This window comes from Alligator sinensis, unplaced genomic scaffold (genome assembly GCF_000455745.1).
Source record: "Alligator sinensis unplaced genomic scaffold, ASM45574v1 scaffold1023_1, whole genome shotgun sequence".
In the NCBI taxonomy this organism is placed as follows: Eukaryota; Metazoa; Chordata; order Crocodylia; family Alligatoridae; genus Alligator; species Alligator sinensis.
In genome coordinates, this window is record NW_005842373.1 from 1,176,531 (window position 1) to 1,198,892 (window position 22,362).

Here is a 22,362-nt window from a genome sequence, read left to right on the forward strand (position 1 = left end):
TCCTTCCTGACCAGCACTGAAGAGCTTTTTTTGACTCAGGAGGTGCACAGGCCAACTAGAGGCAATGCAGTTCTTGACCTGGTCCTGGCCAAAGGGGATGACCTTGTGACCAACTTAAACATAGAGGGCAGCCTAGGCAATAGTGACCATGAAATCATTACGTTCACGGTCCATTGCAAGGCTGACAAGACAGATACCAAGCTCAAAGTCTTAGACTTCAAAAATGCAAATTTTAATAAGCTCAGGTCACTAGTAGAGAATGCCCTGAGGGACCAAGGACCGCAGATAAAGGGAGCATGAGAAGAATGGTTGTTCCTTAAGGATACAAGCCTTAAGGCTCAGAGAAAATCCATTCCTTTATGGAGAAAAAGCAGCAGAAAGGTCAAAAAAGCCTCTTGGCTAAGCAGAGAAGTTGCAGCCATCCTACAGAAAAAAAAAGGCATACAAGCAATGAAAAGTTTGGGACAGCCTCTAAGGAAGACTACCTGACAATGGCCCGCACTTGTAGAAAACAGATTAGGCAAGCTCAGGCAGAAACTAAACTAAAACTAGCTACAAGATTCAAGGACAACAAGAATTCCTTCTTTAGCTACATAGGGAATAAAAGGAAAACTAATGGGAGTGTGGGGCCACTGCTCAATGCCTCAGGATACCTGGTCACTACCACTCCAGAAAAAATGAAACTGCTAAATGACTACTTTGCCTTGGACTTTCACAAGACCAAGGGGAACAACATGCCAGGTAAGGCACAGAACGAGCAGGATGGGATTGATACCATTCCCACCATTGCCATAGAACTGGTGTATGATCAATTAAAGTTATTAGACATACATACATCAGCAGGACCAGATGAACTCCACCCAAGAGTACTGCAAGAGTTGGCCAAAGTAATTACAGAGCTCCTGGCAAAGGTCTTTCAAAAACCATGGGGCTCTGGAGAAATCCCAGAGGGCTGGAAGAGGGCCAGTGTTATGCCCATCTTTAAGAAGGGGAAGTGGGAGAACCCGGGAAACTACAGGCCTACAGGAAACTACAGCTTAACTTCTATTCCAAGGAAAATCGTAGAAACATTCATCAAAGAGGCTATATGTTATAAACTTGCAGAAGGCATGATACTGAATGACAGCCAGCATGGCTTCATCGCGGGCAGGTCTTGTCTGACCAACCTCATTTCTTTCTATGATCAGGTGACTTATCACCTGGATGAGAGAAAAGCAATTGACATCATATAGTTCAACTTCCAGAAAGCCTTTGACCTGTTATGCCATGAGGTACTGATCAGAAAACTGGAAGATACCGGGCTCAACTGCGAGACCATCAAGTGGGTACAAAACTGGTTGCGGGGTAGGACGCAGAGAGTCCAGATGAATGGATCGGTGTCGTCCTGATGAGATGTGGGCAGTGACATACCCCAGGGGTTGGTAGTTGACCCAGTGCTGTTCATCATCTCCATCAACGACCTGGATGAGGGGGTGAAAAGCCCATTGGTCAAGTTCGCAGATGACACCAAGATATGGGGTTGTGCGGACACACCCACAGATAGGCTGCAGATACAAGCAGACCTAGATAGGCTAGCATGTTGGGCAGAATGGAACCAGATGAGGTTCAATGTAGAGACATGCAAATTTCTGCATCTGGGAAAGAAAAAGCCCCAGCACACCTACAGGCTGGGCAATGCTAACCTGACCAGCACTACAAATGAAAGGGGGTAACAATAGACCCCATCATGAATATGAGCTGGCAATGTGACACAGCAACCAATAGGGCCAATAAAACTCTGGCATGCATCAATCGATGCATCTCCAGTAAAACCAAAGAAGTGATTCTTCCACTTCACTCAACATTGGTGTGGCCACAGCTGGAGTATTGCATCCCGATTGTGGTTTACTGCTATATCAGAGGCGTACATCGGGGGCTCAGTGAACAACTGTTCACCAGGGCACCCTGGGGGAAAACTAGAAACAATGGCCACAAACTCGTGGAAGGTCGTTTCCGGTTGAATATTAGGAAAAACTTCTTCACAACTAGTGTGTCCAGACTATGAAACAAGCTCCCTCAGAGTTGGTGCAATCATCTACCCTAGAGGTCTTCAAGAGAAGACTGGGATGGTCACCTGGCTGAGAGTCACCTGACCCCAGATGTCTTTCCTGCTCATGCAGGGGACTGGACCCAATGATCCTTCAGGGTCCCTTCCAGCCCTATGATTCTATGATTTTACAGAGCAGAAGCCAGAGCCCCTCCTCAATTCCTGCATGCAGCCCATAATTTCTGATTGAGCTAGGCCAGGGTTGTTCAAGGGTTTCAACTAGGGTTTCTGTGAGCTCCACTACTCTACGTGGCCTAGGCTTAGATTAGCTGCATCTGCCCCAAGCCCCTCACTGGGCAACTAATTTCATCAACACACACTTTGGGTTGGCCCATGTATTGCCCTTCAGGCCACTTGAGCAGCCCTACCCAGTATACCTCCTGGTGCAGCCTTCAGGCCACCTTCAGCAGCCCTACTTTGCACTCCCACATGCTCAGTCCTTCAGGTGCCTCTTATTGCACCCTACTCTGAGCAGGCCCTCACCATAACTTTTCCCAACAACACTACCCACCCTGGGGCCTCCAAGACACTTTGTCCCTGATGGGTTCAGGTGCCTACTAATGGGCACACCTGGCCCCACTATTCCCACAGTTATCACAATTAGCCACCAGATGGTGGAGGCTGGGTTAAAGGCACCCCTACCTGCCTTTTACCAGGGAGGTTAGCAGTCCCAGCATTTAGTTGAGACTGCCCCACCATAGGCAGTCCCACCAGGCCTCCCTACCCTGGCAGGGTGTAGCTTTAGGTCATGCCCAGGACCAGGAGTCTCCATGCCATCCCCATAGCTCCTGCCCTTACCTCCAGGATGCTCCTGAGCTGTAGCTCAGCCAGCTAATGTTTCTCACAGCCATTGGCAGCAAACTGCTGCCTCCCCCTATATAAGCTATATCGTAAAATGGCCACCCTAATCAGGCAGCTGCCAGCTGCCTGCTTCAGCCCTTAAAGTGGCAAGCACCCAAAGGTGTGCTGCCACACATGTTAAAGAACCTGCCTGAGGTTTACTCTTATATCTGTAAGGTAGATTGACATAACTGTCAAACAAAAAGCAGCAGTAATTCACCTCAGTACTAGGAAGGCTGAACTGGAAATGAAAAGGCTGAGCAGCAAAGAAAACACAGCTGGGGTAAATTCCTGATCTAGTTTGTTAGTTCATAGTAGACAGAGCTAAATATTTTTCTTACAGTTTCTTCCTATAAAAAGTGAATGGAGAAAAGTGAAGAAGATGCCATAAGCAGAACTGGGAGCTCTGAGCTCTATCCAGGAGTCAGGAGCCTCCATGGAAGTAGACAACACTGCTCATGCTCCCTGATGAGGCACTCTCTGGGCAAGCAAGCTCTTAAACCCACTGTTTGGATGCCTAGGGAGGTCCCACTTCCTGCAGGGGGAGGAAGAATCCTTTTATTCCAGAGTGTTTCACTGCAGTTGTTCAGATGTTTCTGGAGCTCATCTCTGTTCCAAGTGAATCTTTCTAAAATTTGAGTTTGAGTTAAAAGACTATACTCCCCTAAATCAGAAAGGGAACATGAAAATGCACATTCCCCCTGGGGGGAAATACTTTTTGTTACCTTTTCAGAACAACTGTAGTATTTACCAGATTAGGGCAGGAGGCTGAAGTGTGGTTAAAGAAAAGTACCTCTGAGTGTCCAGAGAAAACTGGGTTTGATTCGATTGGATTCTGGGTTCCTCAAGCTTGCCTTACATTCACAAGGTAGTCAACTGCTACACTTCTGTATCATCTTTCACCAACACTAGCTGTGTTGGCTGGCAGTAGCAGGCACGTGGTTGTGATCAATGGCACTTCACACTGCACAGTGCACACAATAATCTGCTGGCACTGGCATTCAACTCCAAGTATTTCTGGGAGTTACGAAGAACAAAAAAGGATTATTTTCCCTGCCCAGTTGGAACACTTCATAGTTAAGGTCTGAAGCAAACCTTGCTCCATTCTCACCCATGCCAATGAACAACCTTATAAATTCTCTGCACTTCACAGCTATCGTTTCATGAATCCTCCTATCACTTCCCCAGTGTGGGTGTAAATATCATGCCTCCTAATGAACAGATGAGGAAACCAACAAGGCAAAATGAAAGCAAGGGACTTTCCTTGGATACAGGGGAACCTCTGATAGAGCAGGGACCATGAACCAGATCTCTGATATAAACTCCCATCTCAGGAATTAGGTAGTAGAGCCCCTCTAAAAAACTAATTTGAAATAAGATTAGCTTTGCCTTCTGCCCCTTTTCTCAGTGATTTGAGGGCACTGTGTGTTCTGTGTTAGATAATTTGTGAGGTTAACGTGTTACTCTCAGATGGGAGAGCAGAGGGGCAAAAAGGTGACTGGAGATGTGTTTAGGGGGTTGTGGTCTGATCAGTCTTGTGTTCTGCTACCCTATCTGATGCTTACTTACTGCACAGCTTTGGGAAGCCATTCTTCTACCCTTTTAACTGTAACACCCACACATTGTGGGTGCTGTGTATGGCAGAGTATGTGCCTTTGGTTGCTGTGTATTGTGGGGTTTTTTCTGTATTTACCTCCCTTCTCTCCCCCTGTCTTTTCTCCTCAGGCCGGTTGCTTTAAGGAGCAAACATACAGTCTGGCCATGTGGGTAAGATGGCACCTGCTGTTCTGGCCATGCGCTCTGCACGTGGAAAGCTGGGGCCTTGTATCTGGGTAAGATATGTAAAATCTTCTGGCCTGACTGGCCACGGGAAGCAGGAACTTCTCCAGGCAGACTGGTTAAGAGGGAAGCTGAAGCGTGGCACTCCCTGACTGGACAAGGTAAGGTGATGTCATGCTAAGGGATATAAGGTCAGTGAGGCTGGTTTGGTGGGAGAGAAGCTGCTATGAGATGCTGAAGAGAGAAGTCCCTTCCAAGGGGAGAAGGAATCTGCAGCTAGAGAAAGGGGAAACTCAGGTATAGGAGAGAGAGAGACAGAATTGTCCCAGCATCTGGGAACTCCTCTCTCCTCCTTTTTTTTCCCCTTTTATGAGGTTTTAAGGGATTAATACTGTGGAGGAGGGCATTGATTTCTTGGGTTGGCTGGCCAGGAGTTAGGATTGGTAGCTAATTTCTAATTCTGATAGATTGGCAAGGGTTGGGCTGTGTCAGCTTTGGGCCGAGGTTGAGGTTTGTAACCTTCTGCTCCCAGTGGAGCTGTGTCACCAAGACTGCCTGCAGCCCCAACCCTGAGAGTAGGCCTGGATTTCTCCCATTTTATTTCTTTAAATCAGGGGTGAGCAATTATTGCAGCTAGAGTACCACTTAATGACTTCTGGTGAGCTGTTGAGGGCTGCAAGGGTACCCCTGCCCCTTGACAGGAGCCCTGCCCTGATCTCCATCTTGGCACTGGAAGTCCCATCCCCTAAACCCTGCCACTGGAAGTCCCTCCCTTTGCCCCCAGAAGTACTCCTTTTGGGAGGGGGATTTACCATTTTGGAACTGGAAAAATGCAAATCATGTACTAAAAATCAAACCTCTACTATAATATATTTTAATTCTATTTCAAAAAATGTTTTTGTCCTGAATTACATGTGTTTGTATAGTGTATATAGAGGCAATTGTGTAATAGCTCAAAATAAAGTCTTACTTTTGTATATTGTGTGCGGGTGTGGGGTTTGTGGTGGGGTATGTGGGATTTATGGAGGGGTATGGTGAGTGTGGGGTTTGTGGGGTGGTTTGTGAAGGTGTGGGGTGTTTGTGTGGGTGGATGTGGGCTTTGTGGGGCATAGGGTCTGTGGGGGTATGGAAGTATGTGTGGATAGATGTGGGTTTTATGTGGGGGGGTGGGAGTGTGTATAGGGTTTGTGTGGGGATGGGACTGCCTGCCACATACCCCCTCTCCCCACCATGGTGCACAGCCTCTACCACCGGCAGCAGCAGCAGCCCTTGGGGCACTCATGGCCCATGGCAGGCAGAGCCATCCAGTGCAGCATGACTCTGTCTGAGTCCCGGGGGCTGCACATGGTGGCACAGAGCTGGCCTGGCTGGCTGGAACACACATTCAAACCAGACCAGGCTGGTTCCTTACCACCATGTGGAGCTCCCAGCACTGCAGGTGAGAACTGTGCATCAGCAAGCCGGCTCTGTATTTCCACATGGGGCTTTCAGCACTTCAACAGGAAGCTGCATGAAGCAGCATGGAGCCTGCCCAGCCCAATGGCACATGACTCCCTGTGACTATTGATCCACATGCCAGTGGACTGGGCAGGGTCTGTGTCACCCTATGGGTGTCCTGGCACTGCAGCCAGGAGTGCACACTTCCAGGCTGGGCCAGGCTGGCTCTGTGCCTCCATGTGTGGCTCCACCCTGGAGTACTGGAAGCTCCACATGGAGGCACAGAGCTGGCCCAGCCCAATGGTGCATGGCTCCCACTTGCAATGCCAGGACCCCCATGTGTCAGTATAGAAGCAGCCTGGGTCTGGTCCCAAGGTGCTTGCCAGCAGGCTGGGCCAGCTCCATGCTGGCACATTCAGCCCCCGAAACTCAGCTGGAGCTACATGTTGCTGGGGGGCTCCATCTGCGATGGGCCATGAGCATCCCGAGGGCCTGCTGCTTGCTGCTGTTGTTGCCTCTTCTGACAGGGGCTGTACACCATGGGGGGGTGGGAGGGGCAACTCCCCCACAACCCACCCCGATGATCCCTGCCCACACCCACCCACAAACATGCATGCTATCGAGCCAGGCACAATGTGGATTTGTCTGTGTGGGATACTCCAGTCAAATTTAGTGTTCCCAGATTTCTGGGTGGGGGGCTCAAGCCACTGGTATACTTATTGGGAACCCCAAAGTGTGAACCTGCTCCTTCTTGTTGTCGACCTGTGCCTGCCAGAAAGGTTACATAACTATCTGTAAAAAAAAAAAAAAAAAAAAGGCACTCACCCTTCTCTACCTCATTGCAGGGAAGTGGAGCCAGCAGGAGTGTCAGGACCACTCCTTGAAAAGATAGAGCTCTGTGCACATTTGTCATTATTTTCTATCTCTGCATGTCTCTGTAACTTGAAAGAACAAACAGATGCAGATTACCTCTTCCCTGCACCCTAGGTGTGCTGTCAGTGGATGGGAGAAATCACAGGACAAGGCTTTTGAGGGAGGACTGTTTAGAACAAATATTCTACAGTAAAGAGAAAAGCTGACATTTTTTTTAAAATGACTACGCCGTCCCCAGAGCAATAGACAAGAGCCCAGGCACAGCCACAAGGGGGAAGCAGAACAGCCTAAATTCCATATTTGAAGAAATTCTCTCTGAAGCCACAAACCAAAGCCCCTGGAAGACATTATTTTCATCACACAACAGGTACTAAACAACTCTATTGCATGATGGAAACATTGTGCAATGTACACAGCTTGAAATTCAAAGGCCATACAGTCTGGAAGTGAAAAAGTAGTATGCAAGCTTGTGCTGGCCAGTGCTTCTCAGCTTGGGGAGCTGGAGAGCTGCTAGGGCAAATCCAGGGGTGGTGAGGGCAGTGCAGTCTCACACCCCTTCAGATATACTGTGCATGTGCTGTGAGCTCTGAGCAAACTAGCTTGTTAGTGCAGCTCTGAAATGCAGGAGGAAACACAACCCACAGCTACCTACAGTGTTTTCCCCAAGACAGTTTAAGCCCTACTGCCTTTGCTTAACCATCCCCTGCACAGAACTGGGGTGACCCAGAGCTGTGAAAGGGGTTGGGAATCTTCCCTCATGGCTCAATCCATCCTGGGGAATGCCCTGAGGATAGCTGCAGGCTGTGTTTTATAGCCTCAGTTACTGTTCTGGGATTGGTCAGGGTCCCAACATACCAGCTAGGGATGGAAGCAGAGCCCCATTTAACCTTCACAGGGAAGGGACAGGAAACAGTGCACTCTGGGATCATGGAAGACACAGCCAAGCCCTACCACTCTGTGTATAACATGCCACACATTTAAATTAAAGCATGATACAAACAAGCCACAAAGATGTTTCACATCTAATAAGTAACATATTTGAGGCTAGTTCACCATTTTCATTGCATTATTAAGGTTTGAGAGCAGGCAGCAGGGCAGCCTGCAGGTGTGGGCTAGCCCTAATGAGGCAATCACATGACTGCAGGAAGGACAGGGATAAGCAGCCTCCATTTTAGATCTAGGCTCTCAGGACTGAGGCAGCAGTCTGCTGATGACAGCCAAAAGAGCAACACCTGGCTGAGCTGCTGTTTGGAACATCTTTGGAGGTAAGGGCAGGAACTATGGGGAGGGCAGGAGGCTCCTGGTCCTGGGTATAACTTTAAACTGAACCCTGCAGGGGAAGGATGGCCTAGTGAGACTGCCTGTGGTGGGGCAGTTCCCCAAGAAATGCCAGGCCAGTTGCCTCCCCAGTGAAAGGTAGAGGCACCTTATAACCCCAGCCCCCACATCCTGGTGGATCCCCCATACCTAGGGACAGGCAAGGAGGCCAGGCATGTCTATGGACACCTGAGCCCCATGGGGTATAAGACCCCGGAGGCCCCAGTGAAGAGGGAAGATAGATAGAGTGGCCCCAGTGAAGGGGAAGAAGTTTGTGGTGGCCTGCACAGAGTAAGGTGTGCCATTGCGGCCTGAAGGACTATGTGTAAATGGGTGTACAGTAGGGTTGTAAGGGCGATCTGAAGGGCTGCACCAGGTGGTGTGCTGAGTAGGGCTGTAGAGGTGGTCTGAAGGGCAGCACAGGGGCCAACTCTCACAAGTATTCTAATGTGTGAAGTTGCCCAGCGAGGGGCTAGGGGCAGAGTCAGCCCTGTGTGAGGCAAGGCCAGAGCCACATACAGTAGGGAAGCTTGAGCAAACTGAAGGGCTGCATGGGGTCTGGCCAGTGTGAGAGTAGGCAAGCCTGATGGCCCAAGAGGGGCTGCTCAGAGGAGCAGGGTAGGTAGAGAGTGGCCCAGTGACGGGCGGTATGAATGAGGCCCAGTGAGAGTGGACAGAGTGAAAGAGGCTCCAGTGAGAGAGGGGTGGTATGTATGTGACCCAGTGCAGGGCAGAGTGCAACAGACTCAGCATAGGATGGAGTTTGGCCTGGCCTTTAGCCGGAGGTGTGATAATAATCTGGATGACATCTGTGAGGCATGAGACATGGCGTAGGATAGTATGGAGCCATGTACATCGGGGCGTTAAAATGGGCAGCCTCCTACATTTAATGTCAGTTTATTAAATCACTAAGTTGTGGCAGGCGAGACAGGGTGGACTGCCCCATATAGACGCCGATGTTGAGACCTGGCCCTAAGACCTGGCCCCTGTCACGAAGATTAAATATTTTAGTCCTCAAAAAGCTTAACTATGTGTGCTATGCGTAGAGAACACGAGAGATACCAGCACCAACACATTCAGTGTTATATGCCTAAATGATTCCAGCATGCCAACACTAATCTATACTACAGAGGAAAGTGATGCAGCCCAAAAGTTCCTAGCCAATCTGATTTGTGGCAGAATCCCTTACTGCTCCCATTTCTTACTACCATTGTGCATGAGAGTGCACATATACCAGCCAGTCACCTGACAGAATTCTCTGTACCAGTTAAGAGCATTTTCATCCCAGTGAATACCCTGGCTTTGCAACTAAACCCTGAAAGAAAGAAAAAATAAAAACAGAAGAACTGAATTATTTTCAAAAAGGCCTATTGGTACCACCCACAGACTGTGAAATCAGAGACTAACACTGATGTGTCAAAAACTGTTTAATTGGTAGACAAAATAATAATAGGATGGACTATGCTGCCTATTACTCACTTTTGCAGTCAATCACTTGATATGGACATGAAACTGTTGGGTGGACAGAAAATAAGGTTACTATCCTGGGACTTCAGGATCCAGTATTGGGCCTCCATCATCCTGATCCCAAGAGATGCCCTAACCAGACAAAGCCAGACATTGCTATCTCTACAAGACTTGACTATACCACAAATACAATCTGTGCTGAGATCAGACTAACACTTTGCATTTTCTGTATTTTATGAGGATTAAAATATTTTAATGTTAACTGCTTGACATGTTAAGCAGCTTCAGGTTCTTGAACTTGCTTAACCGATTCATGTTGTATAAATTATGTTAACACCTTTGACCAGGGACAGACCCAGAATTTGGCAAAATGGGGTGTGAGAGTGTGACAGGGGTCCATCCCCATGCCTGTCTAACAGAGGCCTGACCCTCTGTCTCTAGGCTACCTGCCGACCTATCTCTCCTGCCATGCCTTGATGGAACAATAATTATGATGTTACTCAGGTGGGAGGCTGCCCATTTAATACCCCAACACTAGGGGTCGCTATTCACCACACCAAACCTCCCCTACATGGTGGCCCATGCCTCGCAGATGGAATAAATGTTGACCTATGCCCTAGGGTGTTGAGTCGGCTCACTCTGTCACCGCACCTCTCTTGGCGCTGGGGCCCAATTGCCCCCTGTCGCTGAGCCGCGCCCTCCTCCCCCCCCCGGTGCTGGGGTCTGATCACCCCCTGTCGCTGCACCCCCCCCCACCAGTGCTGGGGCTTCGCACAGTATTGTACCCCACTGAGGCCTCCTCCTCCCCAAATAGCCTCAGCCCAGTCCACCCAACAAACAATAACATAAATATAAGCCCCCAGGCTATAACATAATAGAAGTCCTATAAGCCATACTCTGGCTCCTTAAAAACCCCAAACTGCTCCTTGAGCCTTGAGTACCTTCTCACTCCCCCGCTCTGGGTACCTTGTAGACTCCTGGAGCCTCATTAGCCACAGCAACAGTCTGGCCAGCAGCCACAGTGTTCTGGGGTATTTCTGCTGTGCCGTCCTGGCAGCCCCACCTCTTAGTAACAGGGCTAGGGTTCCCTGTTACAGGGAACAGCAACCCACAGTGCAGGGGTGGTTGCACCCCTCCTCCAAATTTTCCCCCTACCCACCAGTGTAGGCAGACCATACTGTGGGAGCCTCCAGGAACTTTTTAAAGTCCCCAAACCAGGTAAGAATTCCGGCCACCACTGTAGTCCTCAGAGTCATGTCCTCTCCCTTCTCCTTTCCCCATTCCCATGCTCACCATTACCGCTTTGCCTACCGTCCACAGAAAAAGCTTCAGAACCTCTCCTTTCTGTTCCAGAGGGGAAGGATGTGACTCTGAGCACAAAGGGGAAGGAGTGGGGTTCTCACCTGCTTTAAAAAAGTCCCCAGAGGTTTCAAGGTGGGATCCAGTCCAAAAAGAGGGTGCAGCTGTGCCACAACATCCTCTGTGGATTCACCCCAGCCTTTGACCCTCTGGGTCCAATTATTTTATCAAAATTAGAAAAACAGAGCCTACATTACATCAGAGCCAGGGGTGTTGTGAGTACACATTTTAGTGAAATGGGCCTTACCATTGGTGAAGGTGTTCACATAATACTTGCGGCCCTGGGGAGACATGTAGCTCTGCCAGCCTGGAGGGAGAGGACAGTTCAAAGAATCTTCTCCTGACTGAGTAGTGACTTTCCTGGGCTTCTGTTGGTATAAAAAAAAGTTCCTGTTAAGCTGGTTTTAAGATAAGGTGAAGGTTGTTCCTGTGGTTGCCAGGAACAGTTTCCTGTCTAGAAAATTATATATGGTTTACTGATTTCCAACCAGCAGTAACTATGTGTATGTGTAGATGAAACGGAGGCCCTAAATTGAAGCGGTGGGTTTTTAAAAACACTGCTTCAATTTAGGACTCATTAAAACCTTGTGTTGTGCACACGCCTGAACTTAACCGCCTCTCCGGTGGTGGGGAGGGGAGGGCATGCTGCTGGTGGATGGAGCGGTCCCCGGGCTGTGTGGGTGGGGCTGGTGCTTCCCTCCATGGCAGCAGCAGTGCCCCCCAGGCAGCACCTGCCCACAGGCACCCAGCTTGGGCGGTCCTGGGGGTCACTGCAGCTGCAGAGGGAAGCACCAGGCTCCTGTGCAGCTCAGGCAGGCAGGCAGGCTCCCGGGAGGCGAAAGATCAGGCTCACTGCTTTTTTTTTTTTTTTCTTCTTGTGGAGCCTGCCTTCCTGGCTCCTGCCAGGCTGCCTACATGGGCTTCCTGCAGAAGCCCTGAGCTGCATGGAGCCCAGGGGTTTGCTCTGTGGCTGTAGGGCAGCAAACTAAAACTCCTTGGAGGAGTTGTAGGTTGCTGCACCCCAAGTCATTTAAGGCACATTACACCACTGAATTCGCTACAGTGGCTGGAATTACTGTGCAATACGCTGCCGATGCATGCAAACACCAACACCATTAAAACGGTGCAAAAGCATTTAACCCACTTTGAACTGTCATGCACACATGCCCCTTGTTTCGTCTACACACCTATGAGCCAATGTTCCCAACTTCCCCCTTCCCACCATCAAGGCTTGACCTTGCTCTGGATCTGGGAAACTTCCCTTGAATGGCACAAAGCATAGGGGAATAGTGCATTTCCTATATTGAATATTTTGGTGATGTAACACCTGGAACACATGCCTTTGGAAGAGTGAAAAAGACCTCTTTGCATCCGGAGAGTGCCAATGTTACCTGCAACGGGGAATGATTGTCAGCAAGAAAAAAAGTGTAGAGTGGAAAGCAGAGTGGCTCTTTTTTTTTCCACCCTTCCCCAAGCTGGCTCCTGGGACTACAGCCTAGATCACCCCGCATTAGTTATGCTACTGAGAATGCCCTAGACTCAGAATCATAACACAGATCCTCAGGAAAAAACAACATGTTCGGCACACTGCCACCTACTGGCACAATAGCAGTGGGGCTTTAGACCAGGGATGGGCAAAATACAATCCAGAGGCTGCATCTGGCCCACCAATGGATTTTATCTGGCCCACAGTGGGTTCCTTGGCCCTGCCCAGCCTTGGCACAGGGCCATGTGCTTGTGGCTAGTCCCACCTCCCCCAGGCATATGGTGCAGGCAGCGGTAGAGGCTCCTTCTGGCTACCACAGGTAGACTGCTGGGGCCAGCACAGTTGCTGGCCGAAGCCTCCCCTACTCAACCTGGGGAAACAGACTGTGCGCCAGAACTTGCGTAGCATGGGTGTTTCTTGGGGACAAGTAGGTGTGCCACTGCTACTTGTCCCTGAGAAAATGTACATTACCACTCATCTGGACATGCCCTGAGATGCCATCCAGTCCCACCTTTTGCCTTATCACTGGACTATCTGGGTACCCCACATAATGCTGTGAGCAACCATCTGTCAGTCAGAAAACTAGCTTCAGTTGACTCCCCAAGTCTATCAAAGCTTCCGTTCCTCATATGTACTAAAAGCCAGTGTCCCTGCCCTACTGCAAGTGTGTATAAGGTATTAATTGTTCCCATTCAGGATGGGGACCTGGCATCTTGGAGCCAGGAAGATGCAAATAAGCTTTCAAGCAGAATAGCCTACAAAATCCCACTGCAGTTAAAACTTTTCTGTCCCCAAGCACTACCCCTGGCCAGACTAAATAAACAGAAGATAAGCACTGCCTCGGAGCATTACTAAATTACTGTTGGTAGTACCAAACCTGCACTGTGAACAGTCACTCACAAACAGGGACTGCATTTCTGTCCTGGGATTGTGATGACAGAGACTGTTTATAGATGTAAGATTTGCAATGTTTCAAATGCCTTTAAACTGTTAGCAGGGGTTTAGGTTGTAGCCGTGTTAGTCTAAGGACATAGGCAGACAAGGTTCCTTGGGTGAATTTGATATCTTTTATTAGACCAACCCAAATAGTTGGAGAATAGTTATTAAGCAAGCTTTCAGGTTCAAAAACCCTTCATCAGGCTAAGGAAGTTTCAGCAGTTGGTGCGTGCTCTTCCTGGATGGAAGATGCACACACCAACTGCTGAAACTTCCTTAGCCTGACAAAGGGTTCTTGAACCCGAAAGCTTGCTTAATAACTATTCTCCAACTATTTGGGTTGGTCTAATAAAAGATATCAAATTCACCCAAGGAACCTTGTCTGCCTTTAAACTATTAGAAAAGGCAAGTGTAGAGATGTACGCATCCACAAAAACATTCTAAAAATGGTCAAAGCATGCCAAAATGAGGAGAAATCAGGCACTAGCATAGCATGGTAGAGTGCTGGTTTGTCCTCCAGGCACTCCACAATGCAGTGATTCCCTCCACCACAGCTCCAAGCAGCCACTCTCTGACTCCTGCCAAATTCTCCTGCCTTAAGGTCACAGGGCTTATATGAAGCCTTGCTTACCTACTTACTGACCAGCACAAAGGCATGATGGACATTCTGTGCCAAGTTGAAGGCATAGATTCAAGGATCTGTTGAAGGCACAGATTCAAGGATCTGTTTGGACTCTGTGCCTTACATGAGGCCAGCCAGTAGTCACAATGTTCAGACCACCTTTTTCCAACACATCTTTCAGGAACATCAATAACTGGAATTGGGAAGAGATGCTGGAGCTACTCTCCATTTGGAACAATAAGGAAGTCCAGTGAGCAGACAAGATAAACCACTGCAACTAGGCCATCTTTGAGTGCATCACTGCCAAAATGGCACGTCAGGAGCACAAGGCAGCAGTATTGTGCACAGACCAAGATCTGGAAGGAGCAGTATAAGAGACCCGAGATGCCAGTTGGGTTTCTGGTACCTGCAGGGTGGCAACTACCTACTACAAGGAGCTCTTATGGATCCACTCAGAGACTGATTCCATTCAGCCCCACTTCACAGTCAATACTAGTGGCCAGGTACAAACCATCAAGGACTTTGATGCCTCCCAGTAAGTTTTATGGTAACTGTGGGTCACCATCTTTACTGCAGACTGACAGCTTTTGCTGGCTGGAAATACAAAGTAGCATAATTATCCCTTTCCCTTTCAACCAGAATTAGTCTAAGAGGATACGTCAATACCATTCCCACAGTGCTGCTGAGGCCTTGCTCCACATGTGCTGAACAAAGCAGAGAAGCTGCTGTAAAGGATACCCTCTAGTGCCACTCTCAAGCTGGCTCTGGCATGCTCAAGACTAGGTGGAGTAACTCTGGGTGGAGTGATTCAAACTGTAGCTGGTATTAGGCTCACAGGGATGGCACTAGCTGTGCCATATATTACTAATGCCTGAGGCTGTGGTTCTTAACCCTTTTAGACTCAAGTTACCCCTCAGAAAATGCCAGCTCTTAGTTTTCATTCATTTTTTGACTAACGAAAAACAGCAGAGTAATTTTGCAGTTAAACAGAACTCAGAAAGCCCACAACTGGTCAAGATATTTTAATGCTCTGGATTCCTATTTGAAATCTTTCAGTTTATCTTGTGAATAATGTTTGCACACCTAACATGCTAACATTGAGTTGGCACCCCATCGAACTTCTAAAAGGATCTGAAGGTACCTTAAGGTGTCACAGCACCCTGGCCTAAAGGCATCCCATGGGGCTGCCTGTCCTTGTTGATATTTGGTATTTTACTCATCTCCAGAAGTCAGATGATTACATTAGAGTCTCAGTTTCCATTTCAAAGAAAAAGTCCATTTCTACCCCTTGTGGTTGCCAAAAAAAGCTGGCAACCACAAATATGACCTGTGTGCCCCTACTGGCTCACACGACAGAGGTGAATATTAGAACACAATTTTAAAACCCTAAATTTAAAATGAATATCCGGGGGCTTCCATCTTAACTTTCAAACCCTCAGAGCTGGTACAAGTAAGTGCTCCTACAGCCTCTTTCACCAGACTGCATCTTTGATTTGGCTAAGAAACAATCCTGTAGGTCTGCTGAGCAGATGGAGGCCCCGTGGGAGACTTGGGGACATTGCCTACTGACTTCACCAGGGTGAAGTCAGCATAAAATTAGTTTTTTCACAGTTACAAGGGGCCAGAGACAAGGCATGAACCCATTCCCAAAACCTCTTTCCTCTGGCCCAGAGAGTGGCATGGCACTCAGGGGAAATAAACACTTACTATCAAACCTATAAAGTTATCCAGTTAGGAAAGGTTGCTGCTAGAGGATAGTCCCATTGAGGTCCCCATGTCCCCACCTGATAGGGCTTATAACCACTTCTTTGCACAGTTAAGGATGATCTTTTAAACAAAATAAAGGACACAACTTTTCATACAATCAGTGATTTTTCTACTGAAAGATTGGTAACTGGACTCTGGACCTGTGAGGCTCTCTCCTATTACCTCTGCAAGGGGCTGGTCAGGATCTTCCTCCTAGACACTGTCAGACAATTTCTCCTGATATCAGTGCATGCAGGATTTGAGCACCTCTGGGAAGCAGTACATGTGTGAGGACCCAATTATTAAATCTAGGCAGATTAAAAACCTGCAGAAGTTTGGGCACATCATTATCAAATAGCACAGCTATATCCTACTGAAGTTTGTCTTTACACATCACAGATCTGAGCTTGATAGATGTCACAGAGTTCCTGAGCTTGGAGCTTTGTGATGGGATTTAAATATGAGAGGCCATTTGCTCTATGGGCTATTAAGAATCTCAGTGGGTTTTCCAAATTTTGATAGTTTTCAATCTCAAAGTCTCTGTATTCTTCCTACTGCACAGTATGTAAGTCACAGAGCATGCAACCTCCCAAGGTCAAATATTTGTTGTAAGTCAGCTAGGAATTAAGTGCATAAACAACACATGAACACAGCTGACCTTCATGCTGGGATCCCCTCAAACATAATTCATTTAACTCACTCACAGTGGCTCTCTAGGAACTATCCCATTTCTTCTTGGGATGATACCATTACTTGCAGACCTTTAAAACAAACTGTGCTTTACCAGAAGAAGCAAACCATTAGTTCAAGCCAGCTCCATAGCATCTGTATAGATCAGGCACTTCAGACAGACTTTTTGGTGCTTTTACCTAATAGCTGATTCAATCAACTATTAGATAAAAGTGCCAAAAAGCCCCAGTAAAGCACCCAATCTATGCAGACGTTGGGTGATCTGGGTCCAACTAACATGAAGTCTCTTCTGGACATGTGCTGGGCTCAATATGGGAGCGTGCCGAATTTTAAGTAAAGCACTGTATTTTGGGGGGTGGGGGATGGAGGGGGGTTTAATATCTGTATTCTTAGCTACAATAGAACTGCATCCTACCAATAAGCTAGCTCAGAGGATATTTTCTATTTCTACTTTCTAGGATGCTTTTTGTTTTCAAATGCTGAGATTTGCCTGCTTCTTTTTACAATCTAACAAACAGAAGGACACCATATTGCTCATTATCACCACAGATGATACAGATCCCTGCTTCTATAGTTATTCTGTACTACAGTTATTCTATTTGCTAGTGTCTCTTCTGCCAGATTCAGGATTAAAAGGTAATGCGAGCGAACCTCACAGCCCCAGAGCCCAGCTAGCAATATTTCAGTAGAGAAATCATCGATTTCTGTAGTTAAATTCAAATCTTACATGAACTGTGAGTCCAGCCAAGCAATGCTTCCATGTTCAGCTGAAACACAGATTGCTCCACCTTACTGAATCTCAAAAACTGTCTAAACTCTAGAAGTCCCCTCTCATGGGATACTTATGCCTACCTCCCAAACAATCAGGGCTAGCTCCATGAAGGAAGGTCATATTTAAATATTGTTAATCTACCAAATGGACTATGAGAAACTCTCACAGATGCCAATCAATCCATTAGAGAAGTTACTATATCTTCTTCACTAAAGCCAACAAACCTTCACTTACCATTTGGGAGTTAGGAGGCTCCCCAGGCAGGGGGAGTCAATCCTGAATGAATCTGAATCAGGGGCAGCCTTGCACAGTGCTCTGCAGATGAGCTCAGGTGGAAGGATTATATCTTCAAATGAGGACAACTCAGTGCTCCTTTGTTGTGTGTGCAGAGAGGCTTGGAGCCCATGGCTAAATCCTTGCGCAAAAATAGGGTCTTCTGTGTGATGCTTTTAGCTGCATCAAATACTCTGAGCTCCTCCCTTTACTGAATGTGTTCTTGGTTGACAGTCAAAGAGATGCAAGCTGGGCTTTCCAGATGGGAAGCCTCTGGAAACTTTACACTATGCAAGTAGATGCTGGAGCACAATGGCCAAGTCTGTGCTATTTACCAGACACTTTCCATACACAGGCCTGCAAACAAGGCTCACTTTGTGCACACTCCCTTTGGGTCTTACTTACTCGCCTTGACCTTTTGTATCCCATCCTGTCCTGTTGAGAAACTTTTTCCATATAATGTTCACTCAGAAAGCCCATTGTGCAGTGCTTGGCCAGCTGGAATGTACCACTGGAAAAAATGAACTTTTAAAGATAAACATGCCCTCCTAGAAGAGCTACCCTGCTAGCAGCCACAATGGCTAGGGAAGGGTCAGTCTCTCCCTCTATGTAACAGTAGCAACTCCAAGCCCTATACCGGAAAGGGAGCCTCTGTATTCGTGAGGGACATTTCAGAGAGTCCTGTCTCCCTCCCATGGTCCTGACACTAAAACAGCATCCCTCCTATGCTCCCCATGCTACAACAGCATCCCTGCCATTCCCCTTTCCTTCCATGGCATCCCTGCCCTCTCCCCAGTTAAAACAGTGCATGGTCTCACCAATATAACAGCCTCTACTCAGCACTGGTGAGGCTGCAGCTGAAGTACTGCATCCAGTTCTGGGCGCCAAACTTCAAGAAGCATGTGAAGAAACTTGAGAGAGCCCAGAGAAGAGCCACCTGTATGATTAGAGGCCTGAAAAGCAAGCCATATGAGGAAAGGCTGACAGGTATGGGACTGTTCAGCCTAGGAAAGAGAAGACTTCGGGGGGATTTGGTGGCAGCTTACAAATATATCAGGGGACAGCATCAGGGTCTAGATGAACAACTATTCACCAAAACGCCCCAGGGAAAACCAGGAGTAATAGTTATAAAATCCTAGAAGAAGGTTTCAGACTAGATATAAGGAAAAACTTCATGGTTCGTGTGACCAGACTCTGGAATAGACTCCCAGCAGAGGTGGTGCAGACACCTACCCAGGAGATGTTCAAAAGAGGACTGGATGCACACCTTGCTGGGGTTATTTGACCCCTACAGCCTTTCCTGCCCAGAGCAGGATGGCTGGAACCAATGATCTCACAGGATCTCTTCCAGCCCTAAACTTCTGTGAATCTGTGTGGATATCTGTCACACTTCCTTCTAATACTACAGTGACCCTGCCCTGGTTGATTCCAGAGCTATCCAGGCCAACTCCTCCCATCACAATTTGTTTGTCTCCTCAATTTGAACCTGCAGCTGGAGAACACTCTGACTAGCACTGTTAGCAGCAGTTCATCTTGATTCCTGTAATATACCCCCAGAGACTGCAACAAGGGGTGCAGTATAAACACATTCAGAAAACTCCGATCCTTGGCTAGGCCATGAGATATTCAATTCTTAGATGCGCAGAAACACAAGTTTGCCTGTTCCCCATGGCCTATCTGTTAGCCATAATTTTTCAGCCAACAGGAACTCTACTGGGGCCTCAAAGAACAGTTTGTATTCACTACATACAATAGGAAATGAGCCCTGTCTGACTGCCAGTTTCTGTAGTGGTATCAGCTCAATGTTCCCTGTGTACAGCAGCCTGTGGGCTATTCCCAACATGGAGGAACCAGGTTCACAGGGGCTGATTAACAATGAAATAGTCCCAAAATGGTTATTGATGATCCCTATCCTTCATTCAGAAACAATTTCCATTTTGTACAGGGCTCTACCACATTCCTGGAATGTCACTTTCCTGTGACATCATCAGAAAATTGTTACACTTTCCTTGGAAACATGAGAAAGTAGCTTGCTTAACTATCCTGTTTGTGAAAGAGTGAGCAGATGTGGAAGTGACTCAGTGACTGCTGCTGCCATCAGACAGGAGAACATGGCGTGGCAGAGCTGAACAGAAAGAAAGAAAGAATGTAATAAACAGTTGAAGGCACAGAGCTGCTCCATCTTCTGCAAGCCTCTGATAAAATTGGCCTGTATGTGTGTTCTTCTCTCTCTTTCTCCCCTTCTCTCTCTCTGTCCAACTGACACCAACATGCAGAGGTAGTTGCCTAATTAGCAGGTAACTAGCGGTGGGTAACTGGGGCATGAGTCCCAAGTACCAAGAAAAAGGGGGCACCAGCCATGGGATTCAGGGCTACACTCATATAAGGAAAGGGGATCCGGGCTGCATTTGAAGCCTTCTTCAAATCAAGGCAAGGAATCAGGGCAAGATTTGAAGAGGGGTGGGGGATTGGGGCAGCACTGCTGCAGGGGGAAGAGTCACTGAATTCAGCTTTGTGATGCTCCAGTGGTGACAAGATTCAGCAGCATCTCCCCCTGTGTCTGTATTATCTTCCATAGGGCAAGGAGGGCCACTGGAGTTTGCCCAGGGCACAAATACTACCAGTTACGCCTCTGCTGACTAGTATTGACTGTCTACCTAAATAGAAACTGTTTTAGTCTTGTAACTTCCCAAAACCCAGGACTAGCATTTCTGTTTTGTTTGCATTATGCAACAGACCACAGGCTTGTAAAATGAAGTATGGGTCAGGCAAACAAGGCAGCAGCATTTAACATAAGGAACAGGCAGCAGTGAAATAAGGAAGTGCAATATGCTGCAGCTGTACCAAGCAGCAACAGCTGTCCCAGACATGCACAATGTAGCCAATATATCCTTAATTCAAGATGTGGATGCTGCCAACAAGCAATTCTGGGAGTGAAAAGGAGGCTCCAACATAAATGCAACAATATATTTCACTAAGACAGGAGCTGCAGCATTAGACTTCAAGGCTTAGTCCTTAGTGGGCATGGTTACACGTGCATTTAAGCACACACAGTACTAAAGTTAGTGCCGCGTTGCATCTACACATGTATTAATGCACTTAGCTAATCACACCTAAATTTAACACCTGTATTTGCAAATTTTGGTGCGATTAGCCTAATTTCACCATTTTTAATCAGTATTAAGGACGAACACTTGTAGATGCATGCCCATAATGTGCATTAAATTAGGCTAATGTGCATTAATGCTTCTCATTTTCATCCCATCCAGGAAGAGCACACACCAACTGCTGAAACTTCCTTAGCCTGACGAAGGGTTTTTGAACCCGAAAGCTTGCTTAATAAATATTCTCCAACTATTTGGGTTGGTCTAATAAAAGATATCAAATTCACCCAAGGAACCTTGTCTGCCTATGTCCTTAGACCAACACGGCTACAACCTAAACCCCTGCTTAATGCATCTCATGTAGACATGCCCAATAAGGATCCTTTTCAAGTATTATCAGTGTATAGACCAAGCACAACTAGAAGACAGCCTACATAGCCACAGAGGGTGTGTCCATACATGCAGGCATGTGTCCTTGCAGCAGCTCAAGTAGCAGCGGCACAAATTTGGCCCAGCTCCTCCCAGATCTTCAGCCAGGCTCAGCTAGAAGCTGGGGCCAGCACCTGTGCTTGCCCCAGCAGTATAAAAACCTGCCCTGGTGAGCAGCTCAGGGCTACATGCCTTCAGCAGCTTCTGAGGGCCAGCCAGTTGGTATCTTAGGACACTAGCCCCTCATGCCAGCTAGACTGCTGAAGCAGCCCTAACCTAGAGGTGCCCCTGCACCCTCTACCCACTGCAGCAGTCTGGCAGTGGGAGCTGCTGCCTGGCTGTGATCTACTGCCACCTGCAACAGCATCTGCCCCCTTGGACCTGCAGCCCCATGGCTGCATGCCTGCCAGACCCAGATGGGGACCGCACAGACACCTGGGCTATGGTATGGGCACGGCAGCAGAGCCTCCTGCACCTCTGGGTCAGCTGCTAGTGGGCCATGGCTGCATAGTTGGCTTTCGTGCAGCACAGCTGTCATGCCTTCTGGTACCCCTACTCTGCCATCTGGGCAGCTATCGCCCAGAAGATGTGCTCATTGTGGTGACCTGCTTTGAACTGTTGAAGTGTGTCCTCCTGACCTCAAATGGCCAGGAGGTCAGTCACCTCATCTGCCCCCCAGCTGGGTCCCTGGTGCTGGTCCTGGGCATGCTCCTCTGCCTGGGTCCCACCAATTGCCTCACCAGCCTTCCCTCACTAGCAGGAATCCTGGTGTTCCCTGTTTAAAAATAGCAAATTCTCTCATAAAACCCCTCAAATTCTCTCATTAAAATACCAAAAATCTGCATTCTTCTGCAATTAAAATGAAACACCGCTATATAGAGATAAATCAGTTGGGCACTGTTTTACTGATATATTTACAATTTTAAAGCAACTTGGAAGCCTACCAGTGCCTCTATCATGATAATAAAATGAATTCTAAATATCTATACACTTTGGCATTTGCTTTTGGTTTTTGTCATAGAAAAATCAGAGCTGCCTCTGCCCCCTTTGCTCAGCAGGATGTGGGGCACTAAACAGCACTGATGCCAATGCCCTGCCCCTCCTCATGCCCTTGCCCCTCACTCCCAACCCACAGCCCCACCAATG

General features: G+C 47.8%; 1 protein-coding gene across 1 annotated transcript in view; it reads right to left on the reverse strand.

Moving 5' to 3' along the window:
• GAS7 (growth arrest specific 7) overlaps positions 1-22,362 on the reverse strand; it is a 278,601-nt gene that overhangs the window by 175,198 nt on the left and 81,041 nt on the right. The window contains exon 2 of the mRNA XM_006029347.3: positions 11,406-11,526. Within this exon, the coding sequence (XP_006029409.2) occupies positions 11,406-11,526 (121 nt within the window). The remainder of the gene's footprint in view (positions 1-11,405; positions 11,527-22,362) is intronic.